The 15,289-nt window shown below is 47.7% G+C and overlaps 5 protein-coding genes across 5 annotated transcripts; 3 read left to right on the top strand and 2 right to left on the bottom strand.

The window, feature by feature from the left end:
* Positions 1 to 204: 204 nt before the first annotated feature.
* AOL_s00004g127 (uncharacterized protein) lies at positions 205 to 3,661 on the bottom strand (the record flags this gene model as incomplete). Its single annotated transcript, XM_011118777.1, has 4 exons — positions 205 to 1,159; positions 1,221 to 1,808; positions 1,863 to 3,313; positions 3,377 to 3,661. The coding sequence occupies 4 exons, from the start codon at positions 3,659 to 3,661 to the stop codon at positions 205 to 207; spliced, it is 3,279 nt and encodes a 1,092-aa protein (XP_011117079.1).
* An 825-nt stretch (positions 3,662 to 4,486) lies between these two features.
* On the top strand, positions 4,487 to 5,716 carry AOL_s00004g126 (uncharacterized protein; the record flags this gene model as incomplete). Its single annotated transcript, XM_011118776.1, has 1 exon — positions 4,487 to 5,716. The coding sequence occupies one exon, from the start codon at positions 4,487 to 4,489 to the stop codon at positions 5,714 to 5,716; it is 1,230 nt and encodes a 409-aa protein (XP_011117078.1).
* A 1,831-nt stretch (positions 5,717 to 7,547) lies between these two features.
* On the top strand, positions 7,548 to 9,368 carry AOL_s00004g125 (uncharacterized protein; the record flags this gene model as incomplete). Its single annotated transcript, XM_011118775.1, has 2 exons — positions 7,548 to 7,866; positions 7,942 to 9,368. 2 exons carry the CDS (start codon positions 7,548 to 7,550, stop codon positions 9,366 to 9,368), a joined length of 1,746 nt encoding a protein of 581 aa, XP_011117077.1.
* A 1,028-nt stretch (positions 9,369 to 10,396) lies between these two features.
* Positions 10,397 to 12,277, bottom strand: AOL_s00004g124 (uncharacterized protein; the record flags this gene model as incomplete). Its single annotated transcript, XM_011118774.1, has 2 exons — positions 10,397 to 11,875; positions 11,996 to 12,277. The coding sequence occupies 2 exons, from the start codon at positions 12,275 to 12,277 to the stop codon at positions 10,397 to 10,399; spliced, it is 1,761 nt and encodes a 586-aa protein (XP_011117076.1).
* Positions 12,278 to 13,246: 969 nt separating this feature from the next.
* AOL_s00004g123 (uncharacterized protein) lies at positions 13,247 to 14,418 on the top strand (the record flags this gene model as incomplete). The annotated part of the gene is made up of 2 exons (XM_011118773.1): positions 13,247 to 13,754; positions 13,823 to 14,418. The coding sequence occupies 2 exons, from the start codon at positions 13,247 to 13,249 to the stop codon at positions 14,416 to 14,418; spliced, it is 1,104 nt and encodes a 367-aa protein (XP_011117075.1).
* Between the last annotated feature and the right edge of the window lie 871 nt (positions 14,419 to 15,289).

The following is a 15,289-nucleotide window of genomic DNA, read 5'->3' as shown; positions in this document are numbered from 1 at the left end:
TGCGAAGTAGCAATGCCAACCAACCGCTCTCCCATTCTCTAGTAGGTAAATACATATATGCACGTAATACGCATGAAAAAATGATAGGGAAAGAAAAGAAAAAGAACCCTGTTGAAACGAATTCATCCTATAATTACAAGTCGCAACAATGATGAAGACTTTTTTCCCCCTCCAAATAGTGTAAAGTATGCAAATTTATAAAATTTAGTTATATCCTGGAGCATCGTCGTCATCGTCGTTGCCCCATGCCCCAGGCGTCTTCGCGCTGCTATAGCCACCACCCTGAGGAGTCGGTGCATCAAAGTAACGTCTATTATCACCGCCAGATGCGCCTGGAGTAGCAGCAGAGGCCGGGCCGCCTGGGGTAGGAGCATCCCAAGTGTTTGCGCGCGGCGTAGGGGCCGAGACTGGAGGGGTTGGAGCACTGAGGCCACCGGGGGTGGGAGCGGACAAGCCACTAGCACCAGGGGTAGCTGCAGTATAACCGCCAGAAAACTCAGGACTGGTAGCACTATAACCAGCTGGAGTTCTCGCAGTGGTCGAAGAATTATTTCCATATGAATCGTTCCATTGGTCGTTGACACTTGACAGAGAACGAGCTGGTGTCTTGGAACCACTATCCCAAGCGGTGCCGCTGTCTCTCGGCCCTGGCTCTCCGGATCCGTAGTGTGGGGTTCTGTTACCTGGATTCCACGCTGGTGTACGACCACCAGACGCTCCAGACGCTCCAACAGGTTGGCCGTAGGATGTTCGTGACCCGTCATTATCACCTCGGTATGGGTCCGAGGTTCGACTTCCATCTCTGTACGGATTCGAAGTGCGGCTTCCATCCTTGTAAGGATCCGAAGTGCGACTTCCATCATTGGCGCCGTAGGCTGGAGTCTTTGAACCACTTGCCCAAGCTGGAGTCCTGCCGCCATCTCCAGCACCGCCGGCCCAAGCGGGGGTTCGTCCGCCGCCACCACTACCTCCGTGGGCACCCGCTGGTGTCCTCGAACCGGCCCATGCGCTTGAACCGGCAGGTGTTCTACTTCCGGACCAACTATTACCCCCAGCGCTACTATTGCCGGAGCTGTAGGAAGTATTACTACCGCGATCACCGAAGCCCTTCTTTGGTTGTACAAATTCTGCGTAGCTAAGGATTCTACCCGTAGCACCCCTGGGAAAAACAAAACTGGTTAGCGGGTATATCAATTGAGGGTAAAACAAAGAGAACATACTCTTTGAAACCAAGCTTCATCTTTTCAATTGTGATAGTTTTATTCTTGGAATGAAGTTCGATACGAGCGGTCGTGTCGGTTGCATCCTTTACTATACCTAACAAACCCTTGTATGGACCTTGCCTGACATGAACTGTCTGTCCAAGAATTCTATCACGTCCACCCTGGCGGGGGATGATGGGTGGCGCCATATTTCCACCAGGCTTCTTTGACATCTCTGGCATTTTGGAAAGATCTGGGCCGGAACTAGCAACCCGACCTCCCTTGGCAATCATTGTGGCTAGATTGTTAGTCCTAGCCACGAAGATACCGCCTGTCTCGCCTTGCAACTCTTTGCTGTGGATAAAAGCAAATCCTCTGTACAGGTGATGAATGACACCAGAGCGGTTCTCTCCGCCTGCAATCTCCTTCACGGTATCTTCAACGCGAATATCGGAACCGTTTCTATCGGTAGCGACAGCGTCTTTTCGTCGTGGAGGAATTTTGGCAGCTACCTGTGACGGTAGGATTGTCCGGGTCGCACCCTCTTGATCTAGGACTTTAAGGGATTCTCGGTCGATCTTGATAACGCAGGCGACAGTTGTGGCACTGCATAACAATTAGCCAAGTTCCACTCAATAAGCGCTGTTTTGGATGACATACTTAAGCTGAATGAGATCCCACAAATCGTATTTTCCTGCAGCTGTGCCCATGCCGCCGCTGTCGGATGCCTCTCTCAAATCCCTCGAGAAGACTGTAATCTCACCCATGGAAAGATCACTCAAAAATGTAACCCGATCGTCGACAATCTTCACAACCATACCGACTTCATCCCTATACCTACTACCACCCATAACTTTCACGTGGTCACCTTCCTTGAACCTTTTACGGAGGCCTTTGAAAGGAACGTCAATATCTTTTCCTTTGAGAGGTCCTTCTTGTACATTCATCGAGACGATGTCCGCTCTGACACGTGTGACCTTTCCAACCATACCAGCCTGTTCACCAGCGTATACTTCGACCATATCACCAGGTTGATAGGGTGCATATTTGTCCGTAGAGGCCTTTAGTGATTGCGACAGGGCCTGCAGGTCAAGGCTTTCATTTCCATCTCCAGTACTGGCGAATTTGGTCACCTCCTCAAGCTTTGGGTTGACATTCTCCAGTTGTAAGGCTGTAACACGAACATCTTTGACCAAATATCCACCCTCATACGTATCGCCTTGGAAGTTGAAAATACCACGTCGGGTCGAAGTAAGATCCCTCTCGTGGTACTTTCTGGCTTCTGCTTCGGAGAATAGTCTTTGCGGCGGTCTAACTGCACCCACTGATCGCTTTCGCTTTCCAGATGCATCAGTTCCGTCATCCCTGGCGCCATAGTCGATACGAGGAACAGCACGAATATTGAGGATCTGCCCGCTTTGTTCGACGTCCACAACCTGTGCCAAATCTCCCTGATATTTGCCACGTTTGAACCGAACGAACGTACCGGGCGTGATCTCGGCTTTCTTTTGTACGCGCAAGAGATCCGGCATTTCGTCAACAGGAACCAAGATCATTCCGGATCTGGCATAGACATTTGGGATGTTGGTGAGCGCAGTCAACACGTCTGCCTGCCGGCGAGCTTCGACGTAGATGAACCCTTGCATTGATTGTCCTCTCTCGAGAACGGAGATAATGTTGAGTGCATTCCTAGTGCCTTTCATGTCCTGGACCTTCTTCATAATAGTAAAGACAGCCTCCTTTTCCTTGCCTGGCTTACATTTGACACCCCAGATCGATGGATCGTTGACAGATGGTAGAAGTAGTCGTTTGGGTGTTACTGTTGATGCATCTCCAAGGCGGTGTCCTCGTCGCCCTCCGTGACGATCACGCATTTCGGCGGCGACCTTCTCAAGGTCTTCGGCGAAATCAGCTTGATTTTGACGATCGAGTTGACGATGGAGCCGGTCGTCTCCTGCCCTGTGGCGCAAAGCGTCGTCGTCGTCACCAGGAGCGATGAAGTCTGCCTCCATCTCATCATCTTCCTCATCATCGACCTCGTCATCTTCGTCGACCTCGGCCATGGTATCAAGGAAAGGATTGTGTGCTCGTCTTTGACCTCTTCGTCGGCGCTATTGTGAAGCATTGTGTTAGCATACAATAGGGATTTTGACGAAGAAAAGGGATCAGCGTACTGGTCCTTCATCGTCCTCGTCCTCATCATCGTCCTCATCGTCGTCGTCGTCTTCATCCTCTTCTAGCTCCTCAATTTCATCATCTTCATTCGCGCCATTGCTTTTATTTCGCGACTTGTCCCGTCCTGAAGGTTTCGGCGCGTCTTCATCGTCATCGTCTTCATCATCCTCGTCGTCACTTGGTGCTCGCCTCTGTCGCTTCTCGGGACGCGGATCTTCTTCCTCGCCGAAATCATCGTCTTCCTCCTCGTCCGAGTGAAGATTTGCATCTCGTATGTTTGACATTGCTGTGTTTGGTGTGAAGCGTAGTAGTAGTAATGCTAAATGGTCGTGTCAGAGGGAGGCTGGTTGAGGTTCGTGGTGGCGACCTGGTCGTGTATATAGGAAGGAAAGAAAGAAGAAAGAAGAGCTGGAACCGAGAGTTCGAGTAGTTATACAGTCCTAGAGCACCGAAAGGATCCAATTGATGAGTAATTAAAGCATACAATGGCTTTATAGGAGGAACAGCAGGACAGAGGTGCTGTTTGCCGCGATGCGATGGACGGGCTTGATGCTGCTGAGGAGGTCGGAAGGAGAGAAAGCGAGAGGTTGTCGGGAAGAAGGCCAGCTGGTGTTGCGGCGAAGCGATGATCACAACCCAGACTGCCCAACGCTGCCAAGCATGGCCATCAGCAATCCATATCAATGCAAACTCTCCATCTTGAATGCTCAAAGGCTAACTTGTTCTCGCATCGACATTACAAGTCTGTACTTATTCGACTATCAGGAGTCTAGCAGGTTGGTACCCCATATTCCATATTCCAGCTACTGGAAAGCAGTTTTTCATAGTTACTAAAATCAACTCACCACCCAGATCTTGATTTGTTTCGATTCAGCAAACGCTAGTTTAGAGGTTACGACGTGGAGCCAGGACAGACCGTATAAGGTCTTTGTGATGTTTCTTTTGCATTGATCAAAACTTTAAACGGTATTTAGTGGTTCGATAATAACGATATCGGCTCCAGCTAACTTATAAATCCTATAGGATTAATTACATCTAATTCTAGCTTGAAGCTAGCTTAAAATTACATCCATTGCCTTGCATTTGGAGATATCCATTTCATTGCGGCAATGGCGTCCTCATCCCAAAAGCATAGATCGATGATACCCAGCTCCCAGAGGGGATCAACTAGTGCAAGACAAGAAAAAAACTTTGATGAAGAAGAAGAGCCTAAGAGGCTTGACAGGTTCCAGGTTGAAGAACATGTCCAGCTTCTACAATCTTTGGATGAAAAATTGAGAGGGGATTTGGCCCACCACCTCCTTATGACCTTCCATACCAATAAACACTACCAGCAACATCCAAAGATTTCTCCAGCTGGTCCAGATATTACAAGCACACAGGAAGATAGTGATATTGAGGATGTCGCTCCGGTTTTAAATGAGGATAGCGGCAAGGTAGTTAAACCGACGACTCTTCTACGACGGTGGCGGGCTTGGCCACTGCCTCTAGAGCAGACCCCACGGCCAGAGCCAGGATATATATCCTCTGGCTCTCTTCAGGACTCTTTACTTGCAACGATGCTACGTTATGCGTCAGCGCAAATGAGGCTGAGTCAAAGTCTAGCTGAATTTTCAGCTGACGATACCGTCTCTGAAACTCTCTGCAGACCAGCAATCGAGCGTATCGTGGCGTCTTTTGATCGGATACTCGCTGGCATCTATCGGAGTCGAGAAGGTTATGCTGCCGATCAAACGATCCAGAATCTAAATTCATTGCTACGTAGGAGGAAAAAAAGGCATCGCACATCCTGCGAGCCCCTGCATGCAGATGACATGGTCATCAAGAAACAGAAAACAGACACCATGGGACGAACGACATCTCAAGTCTACCGACAGGGGTCTCAGCGACTTTTGTCCGCAACAGATGTGTTCCAACATGCTTTGGTTCAATCTTTCCCACGTGGGGTGCTGGAGAGAGCGAGTGAAAGATTGGGACGTTTACTGAAACTGCCTCGAAATGCGGATCACGCCAGCTTTATCACGCTCGTTGAAGCGAAGCAACAGTTGCCCCAGCCTGGCTCTTTGGACGATGTATCCACCGTTGACGTAGACGGAATGGGATTTTTAACCCCCATGTTCCTTGGAACCGACACGGAGCGAGTGCACATGGGGGGCAAATATATTACTCGGACAATGTGGGAGACTTGGGATGAACGTAAAACTCAGGTCGCCGAGGAAGGCTGTTTTGGTCGTAACGGGTTTCTGGAAGAGATACAAGGGCAGGGGAGGACCAAGGAGAACCGTCGACGAATGCGCAAAGAAAAGGTTCTTCAGGAGCTGGAGGCTCATGTTGCTTGATCTTCGTGGCGGCATCGATTCGAGCTACAGCTGCACATAATCTATCTGCGTGGGGTAGATGCCTCCCCACATCGGTCACTTTCTTGCCTGCAGCAGCGAAGGCGCCATGCCAGCTCTAAATTTATTTTCGCCTCATGCATCGAAGTTTGGGGGTTTGGAATGAGCAAATACCCGGATATGAGCTTCGTAAGAATCTGAATTATAACGCTCCTTTTGCCGTGCCGAGGGAACTGCGAGTAAGGCGCGAAATTAGAAACAGCACGATACCTCGATGCACGATTCCTGCAGCGACACATGGCATCTGCGCTTTCCTTGCCGTACCCGTCCCGGTCCACCGAAGTGCAATTCAGACAGGGTCGAGCCAGATCCTTTGCCCTACGAATTTACTGAATCGGAGACACGGGCAGGGGTGGTTGAGCCCTGGATCCCCATTAAAAGAACAATGGACGTAATGCGATAAGGCCCCTTCTTTGGCTAGGCTGGAGTCTCGGTTTGCGAAACATTTGATTAAGCGGCGCGAGCACTGGTCATGATGAAAAATTACCGATGAATCCAACTTTATCTTCCGCATCCTCGTATATCCCGCATATCCTTCCTCCCTTCGACCAGTTCGAACCTTCTCGTCATTTTGGTCGGTTTGGCCCTCTGAGTTGGCGGCCTACTTTGCATCAGAATTGATGCACCCGACATGCATTTTGGCCAGGATAAAACTTGGACTCCTCCACAACATCTTACTCCCTTTCTGGTTTATTCTGGGGCGGGCTGATCTCAGATACAATTCGAGATTCTAGCTACCTAAACTTACCACTCGGCCTGGCGTGAGATTACGGTGGCCGTTCTGCACAGCCAGGGATCTCACAGCGACTGCCTCTGAGCTTGCCTATGTGGCGACGCAGGAGGGAAGGAGCATAGGCATATTACCGAAGCAAACGTCTGCGGAGTCCCAACCATCTTTTTGACCGAAACGTTCCACAACAGCATGATGAACTACTCGCATGGCACTTGAAGTTTCTAGCCAGATGCAGCTTGCCTATGATACGATTTCGGAGGTGAGTTTTTGGTCCTCAAACCGTCCGTAGCACTTGAAACTTCGGAATGCTTACTGTGTACCCTTTTAGCCTCCGGCCCCGCGTATTTTCTCTTAATCTTCTTTACTTAACCCCAAGTACCTCGCCTGGCTCAATGAGCGGTAAATTTCGTTATGCGCACGCAATAAGTAGAGAACCACATACTTAAATGCGGGAAAGGGTGGCCTCGTGCACATATATATTCCTCTTGCACCTCGGGTTCTTCAGCAGTCGGTCATTCCGAAACCTTTTTTTCCAGCACTAGCTGTAGCCGTGACTACTGTTCGCCCCCTCGAGCGCAGTCGATACTAAATTTATTCTTCAAGTCTCTCCTTCAGACGCCTGTTCAAATACCCTTTAGCTTCTTCGCCACAAACCTTTCAGCTCGAGATTCATCAACCTGTCTCTCGCTAAGCCGACCACAGACCCTTTCATTGGCCGTTCTTTGGTTCTGGAGTCCAGTAGCCGCAGAGCTTGCTCGCCTATCACTCCGCTCCGCACAGACCCTCCATCGCTTGCTAGGCTGAAAGATCTTGGCTTCTGTCCTTGAATTGAAGCCAGTCTGCTGCTTCAGATTTACCTCAGATTCGACGGGTAACAGCGTTTCTCCGTGCCCGGCTGGGTGCTCCTTTGGCATTTATATCATCGTTCGGAACATCCTTCCCCTAGATCTACTTTAATCCGACTACATCCCATCTTTCACCCTATTCCGGGGCGGCTCACCGTACATCGATATCTTGCCCGGCCAATACTTCCCTCCGACAATGAATAGGCTACCCACAGATGTTTTGCGGGAGGTCTTAGACCAACTCGACCCCGAGTACACCGACGTCACCTCCCGGATGAAATTCTGGACACCCCGGAAGCATGATGTCGGAAGCCAAACTGTTATAGCGGACCTTCGGCAGTTTCGGCTTGTTTGTAAACGCTTCGCAGACCTGGGGGCACAGTATCTATTCCGCACGATAGCGCACCGATATAACAGCAAGAGCTTCAAACGTCTGAGCGATCTTGCAGACCATCCAGTTTTTGCGGCCCATGTTAAGAAATTTATATACCTCATGCCATACTTCTATGTTCAAGGTAGGCCCAAGCATCCCACTAATTTCATGTGCTATCGTCCTGCACTTTTGGTCAGCGGCTAAGAATGTGTTGTAGGTGCAAAGGATTTCACTGAGTTCAAACGTGACTTCGACGACTTCGGTATGCAAGTTGGGTCGTATTCGGCTATATTCCAAGAACCACTACACTGCCTTGAGGTTTTCGAAGAGCAGCGACACCTGATGAACACTGGAGACGACCTGAGAGTTTTAAAGAAGGCTATGAAATCGTTCCGATCTTTGCAGCAAGTTCAAATCTTATCTGTGCTGGGGGAGAAGGACAGCAAGCTTCTGGATTTAGCAGAAAATTACGATGAATGGGATTACGTTGATTGCAAATGGATACCTGCTTGCCAGCATGCTGTTGACACGATGTTACAGGCTTTGGACTACGGTCGACCGCCGGTGTATTCCTTTGTATCGCCCAGGATGAATCCTCAGAGCCTACTATCTTTGAGCCCCGAAGTTCAAGAGCTCGGCCTGTCAACCTGGAGTCAGCTTACTTATCTCAAACTCAACTTTAACCACATGTCCGATAGAGACTGGTACCATACTCAATTGGAAAACAAGATCCATATGCTCTCCCAATTCTTTAAAAATCTTTTTCTCGCTGCGCAGAATCTAACAGAACTGCATATCGGGTTCTTCCCAGCTTCACCCTTACGGTTACAACTGGAGGAGGTTTTCCACGGTGCTGTCTGGCCAAAACTACGAATATTCGGGATTGAGAGCTGGAGGTTGACATCGGAAGAGATTATCCATAAAGTCAACGCACATGCGCATACACTCCGCGGGATCCGATTGGCTAGCATATATCTCAAGGAAGGATCGTATTGGAAGGATATAGTCATCGCCTTGAAGGCCCTTGATCTTGAATGGCTGTCGCTTGATAATGTCGGTTACGAGAAGGAATTCAACTCGCGGACACCGTCGATACAGCAATTCAATTTCCCGGACGGGCACGACGATGCGGATGACGAGGAGAGCCATATGACTGGCATGACGGGCAGATCAGGGGCATCTAGTAGCTTCGACCTAGGATTCAACATTTCATTAGACGGTCAAAGCAACGCTGGCAGCAGAATGGGCGATCACCATAGTTCTGCTGGAGACAGCTCGGCACATTCAAGGAGCACGCATTCTCGTTCTTCGACTAATAGGGGTGGCAGGGGTCATGAAACCAATAGTCCTACCACAAGTCACTCGCTGAACAGCATGGATTTGGCAGGGCCCTCCAGTGCAAACGGATCAAGTAGTCAGAATGGAGACGTGCATTTAATACCTGTTGGGGTGGTAGAACGACCTGGATTGAATGGCATGGGGGTGAAGATTCCTAAAGATCCATTCGAGGATCTCGAGTGGAATTTAGATATTGATTTGGAAGATAATGGAGTTACCGTCAGGGAGCTGCAGATGGTCCATTGGGAGAGGTGGGTTGTTGGAAGAGACGTGTATACTGGGAAGAAGTATTTCCGGGATCTGTGACGAGAACCACTACGACAGGTACAGCGAAAATGACAACAGCAAACCATTTTTTTCCCTTCTGATATTAGTATTATCAAATTTAAAAAATCTTATAATGGCGGCTTTTTGATCTTTTTGCATTTGCATTTTACTGTCTTCGGTTCTTTTTTTGTTATTTCTCGTATTGCTATACTGCGACGCGATTTCTTTTGGCCGGCATCGGTTCTACGAGTTATGCATGACACATGTCCAACATCACCCCCCCTATCCATTACTCTTTCGAATCCCCCCTAAATGACTTACTATACCCTTACTAAACTCCTTTTTACGATACTTGGCGTCCTGTCTTTACCGTGGTACAAGTAATGTTGAGCTCACATTTCCCCCCTTCTTTTTTCAATCTGTCAACTATCTATCATCCAGGTCGCTTGATGCTTCCTTCGAATTTGCCTCATTTCTTCATTCTTTCGCACGGTTCGCAAAATTTTGAATACCGGTGCTCCAAAACCGTTCTTTCGTTATACATATTTTCGATGTCTATCTTTTTCTACTCATAATTTAAATATTATTCTCTAATTTTCTTTGATAAGTTTCGTTCTGCATGGCTGGTTATAGTCTTGTATTAGGCTGGTTATACGTATATATGAGTCGTGCTAGTAAATTTTCTTCTACATGTGAGCTCAGATACTGCAATTTCTATTTCCTTCGTGCTGTGTACATATTTCTATTCTGCATGGTAATATGCTCTTTGTTTGAGGCTTTAGTATCTAGAGGTCTAGATATTGATTCAAATTGATCAGATGTATTGCAGTTCATTTTTAGAAGTCCAGATATTAAAGACGTTAAGACTTTCCCCACCTTGATGATGTAGACGGTACCATCTATATCGATATCGTCAACGCTAGCAGAATACATCTAATACTCATTTAACAAACACTATATGCTGTATGATCTCAAAAATAACAAAAGGGGCCTAAAATATATAACTACACCGAAGAAAACAAAATAGATAAGCAAACTCCCAATTGAAAGCCAATCCCATACGTAAATCACGCACTACTCCTCAACCTCTTCTTCTCCGCTATAACCCTCTTGACCTCTCTGAAAACCCCCAAGACCAGCGGTACGCTTACCGGTCCCAAAAGCGGTAGATAAACTGCTAGCTTATGTTCATCGGGGAAGTACACTTGTGCAACCATGGTTCTTTCAAAGAAAGCCTTTTCGGCTTCTTCCTGTGCTACCCTCCCCATTTCTAATGCTTTTACAAAACTACCCTTTCGGAGTTCTTCACACGCAAGGGATAGGTGGCGAATACTATCTTGAACGCTGTCGCTTACTGTTGTGGGGATTGAGATAGAAGGAAGAGCGTTGACGAGACGTTGTAGAGAGCCTAGGGTGGATGAAGCTGAGACTAGGACTTCAGCTGAACGCTGACGGATTAAGGAATCTAGTCTTATTGGGAGGGATGCGGGATGTGGTGGTGCACCTAATAGTGCAAGAAGGTGGGTTGCAAAGGTTTCAAGAACGGGTTTCAAGGTTGGGTTGGAGAGATGTTCGAGGCCGGATGCCGAGTGGCCGAGGTTTAGGATTGTAACGCCGCCCCATTGTGGAAGGAGGAAGGAGTTTGAATGGGATGCTGAAGGGATTGTTAGAGGTGAGACCGAGGGATGGGGGATGTAGAGAATAAAGTTGAGGTTTGGGTCGTTAGAGATGGAGGCGAGCGGCCATTCGGCAGAGTTGATGAAGCTGGAGAGATCTTCCTTTTTAAGCGTCCAGGATTGGGATTGGCCATCATAGCTTGGAGTTATACCCGAGGACATGGAGGCGTAGTATTGAACCTGGGTGGAGATCGTAAAGTTTGAGATTGGAGAGAGGGCTGAAAGAAGGGGAGTTAGGTATTGAGAGATTGCGGATTCGATGTCCCACGAGGCAGGCAGAGAAGTGGCGGTGAACAGGGAGAAGGTTATATGATAACTTGACGAGTATTTTACGACTCTTGACATGCGACGGGTTATGTCTGCAGTCGCAGCACGGGGCTTTGGGGGTGTCTTCTTGTCCCGGCCTTCATCAGCACTTTGCGAAGAAATGGCATTGAGCGAGCCGGGATTGCTGGTCTGCGGAAGCAACAGATGTTCAATCAATTCCTGTTCCTGTCGGAAAAGAACTTCGAGAGTTTCTGCGACAAATTTGGACAATCCAGCAGAGACACTAGATTGAGAGGACGAAGAAGGAGGCGGATAGTGGATATCGACGATTCTGGACGAGCTTTGAACAATATGGTTGTACCCATTCTGACTGTCAGGTATTAGGCGTAATAGACAAGCCACATTCTCGTCTCTATCAGACTTGGAATCCTCCTCTGATTCTGCTTTCTTTGCGGCCAGTCTTAATCGTAAATGGTGGGGCTTGTGGGCTGCGAAGTCATTCGCGTCGTCCAAGGCATGTTGAACGGTCTTCAATAAGTTTTCGGCATCTGGAAGAGACGGAGCTTCAACTTCCACGAGAAGAGGGAATTCCGTCTTGCACAACTGCGTTCTATAATATTAGCATCCGAATTTTCTATATCATTCATTCCATACCACAGATGATGCTAGTCATCGTATATCGCGTATAGTGGTGGTAGTGGCGATAATATGACAAAGCCGTACCTTTCCTTCAGACCAATTCTGCATCTCCTGCATCGGCAATGGAGCACGGTATATCGTCGTCGTCGCATGCCATAACGGTAGCCCCAGGAATATAGCAATCATCCAAGCTGAAAGCAGCACCCATAACCGTGTCCGCACTGTTTCCGGCCGCTCAGGAGGCGGTTGTTTAAACGTGGCAGCTAAGTCCCCCGTCGAATCGTCGGCGCCCTTGTCCACAAACCCTGCCGGCAGGATAGAGTCGTCATCTTGCAGAAGCTTCGACTGGGACCCGTCCTTGTCCATGGTGATGTTGTGCAGAAGTTCCCGATATCTCCTGCGTCGAGAGTCCGCGTCGTTGGCTTCCATGAATTGTCGTTGGTTGGGTTGTGGTGTATACTGTGTAACTAAATGAAGACGCCCTTTTCGGACATCGAGCCGAGACGTCCGTTTCCAACACAAACACCCCTCCACTTTGGACTACTCTTGAGCCCTTCCACCTCGTCGCGAGCTTCTAATTCGGCCCGAGGTGAATGGATTTATATTATCACGAGAGTGTCAGGTACATTACTTTGGAAAATAGGTCTCTTCGGTGGCATGTTCATTTATGCAGCTCGATAATTAATTTTCCTGCAGGCTGTTCGAATCTTTAATACTTCCCCGTCCAATCGGTCAACATTCTTCCGATATTCTTGAAAAGTGAACCACTTCCAGTGCAGTTCCGTCGAACACAATTCGATTAAATTTCCCCACACCACAGTCCGAGCCTTTGAATCCGTTAAGAAGACCGGGGTGTATACACACACACACACACACACACCATATTAGCGTCTGTTTCGTGTGGGAGGAAGCACTGGAAGAACGAAAGAACCACACGGGCTGGTTGAAGACGGCCGGTGGATAAATTGCAAGTCGTTCGGGTTCATGACGTCCATGCGCACATCCGGCTCCACCCTTCTGCGCCGTTGAATCAACCGACGTTGGTTAGTTCGGCAGGTTGATTCTATTGGTTCTAACTGGAAGGATATAAGGCCCTGTCTATCTCCTCCCCGGATTCTTTCCTGGAGAAACCTCCCCGCCGTTTGTTTCATTTATGGCAGTGTCATGCGGGGTACCATAAAATCGAATAAATCTGTCGCGTTAAATGCAAATCTTGAATCATCGCGAGAATAAAAAATTCAAGCTGTTTCTCGTCGACCGGCTAATCTTACGATCCTGTTTGTCGAAACTAAAATATATACTGGGCGCTAATTTCGAGACTCGGACGGATTAAATATGGCGACCCGGAATCTGTTATATTTACGAACTATCCCAACGTCTCTCGCTGAACTTCAAGCTGCAATTACTCAGGGAATACTCTTTTCATCTTCTTCTATCACATCGATCAAACACCTAGACATCGCTATTACCCTTCCTACATCCTTCGGCGCCAACATATCCAGACGCCATACATTCCATCAGGTGTCAAATATCATCAATAGAGTATACACTCTAACGGAAGGCATCAATGATGATATTGACGTTACTGTTATTATCCTTCACGAAGACTACAATGCCTGCGGTGGGGTTATCAGACACTGGAGTGATCTCAGAAGACTAAACGAAGTTGGGGGGTGGTCAAACATTCTATGGGTTGAAGACGCAGACGATCTTTTTGGACCAAATTGCAAAAATGTGATACCTTTACAGATAGAACACGAAAGTGTGAATGAGAGATGGTGGGAGAATCATTCCCATGCGATGGAGACACTGGCCGAAAGAGAAGAACATAAAATATCTTGTGGTGCGTTATTTTTTGATATCTCTATATCTTCAAGAGAGTCATTTCATCACTAACTATTACAATTACAGTTGGAGGAACTTTCGACTACCTACATGCAGGACATAAACTGCTCCTCACAATGACTGCATATATGATTCCTTCCGGTACGACCTCGCCAAAGATCATAATTGGACTTACCGGCGCCGAACTTCTCAAAAACAAGAAACACAAGGAATACGTCACATCATGGGAAACTAGATGCGAGGCTACGATATCTTTCTTACGTAGCGTTGTTGGCGATACCCGTCCAGTCGCTTTCCATTCAAAAGAAGATACAGAAATGGAATTACAGAGTGATCTGCCCACTTCTTCACGAATAAAGCCATTTGAACTCTCGTCACCGGTGGGGGGAGACCCAATAACGGTTGAGATGCATGAAATCCAAGACGCATTTGGGCCGACTATCACCATGGAGGAAGTCAGTTGTCTAGTGGTTAGCGAAGAGACTAAAGGGGGCGGAAAGCTGATAAATGATAAGAGGCAGGATCTGGGATGGAGTGAATTAGAAGTGTTTACGGTGGGGTTAGTTGGCGGCGATGGAACTGTGGCGACAAAGCTGAGTAGCACCGAGCTGAGGCGGCGGAGGGCCGAGAAAGCTGATGTCCTTAAGGGATTTGGGTCTTAGGGCGACTGTTTTGGGGTACATAACCGGTTGGTCAACCCGTAGGTCTAAGAGCTAGAGCTAGAGGCGTTCATGCGATTACAAGATAATCATTTGTTCTTTGGATACACGTACTTTTTGATAATATCTGATATCTTTTTTTTGTATCTATATCTGTATGTATGTCTTGATACTATCAAAAGAATTCCTTTTGGATGTACCGTGGTACGTGGCTAGACATCTCCCTCTGCTGCGCATTATGCCTGCTGCTGCGCATCAATGACACTATAAGGATAGCTTGACTACATCTAGCTCTCGATTAGACAATTTTTTAGTAATAACATTGGCGGACTAACTAAATAACGTTCGCACCGAAGAGCATTGCATGTAAAGAAACCTACCAATCGGACTATTTTATTCCTCACCCTATAGGACTTCGAGATTCCATGACGAACCCAAACCTGAAACTGGGGACTTCGAGCACGCCGGCGTTACAGATTCCACATGTTTCAACATGCAACATCAGACAACACGACCCCTCTCCTTCAAAGAAAACATCGAATTGATTCCACATGATCTCAGAAATGCAAAATGATGCAAGACGAGGAATATTTTCGAGAAATCACCTGAGGCTTATACGATGGACGAATATAGCTATGAGGCATCGTGCATCGTAGCCGTTTCAAATGATCATTATCGCTTGAATTTCGGTTACCCGGCATCTTGAACTCGAGGTCATCCAATAACCTTCCGTACCATCTCGGAAAATTGTTCCCGGCGCCTGCAGCTTCCTCTAAGCCTCCGCCATGGAAGTCTTTGGATTTTTTTTTCTTGGCTGGTGTGTGGCTGGTATATATATATATATATATATATATAAACCGATTCCTTGCCCTAT

The sequence above is a fragment of the Orbilia oligospora genome (assembly GCF_000225545.1).
Source record: "Orbilia oligospora ATCC 24927 unplaced genomic scaffold scaffold00004, whole genome shotgun sequence".
Taxonomy (NCBI): Eukaryota; Fungi; Ascomycota; class Orbiliomycetes; order Orbiliales; family Orbiliaceae; genus Orbilia; species Orbilia oligospora.
This window is presented reverse-complemented; position numbering and strand designations above follow the sequence as displayed.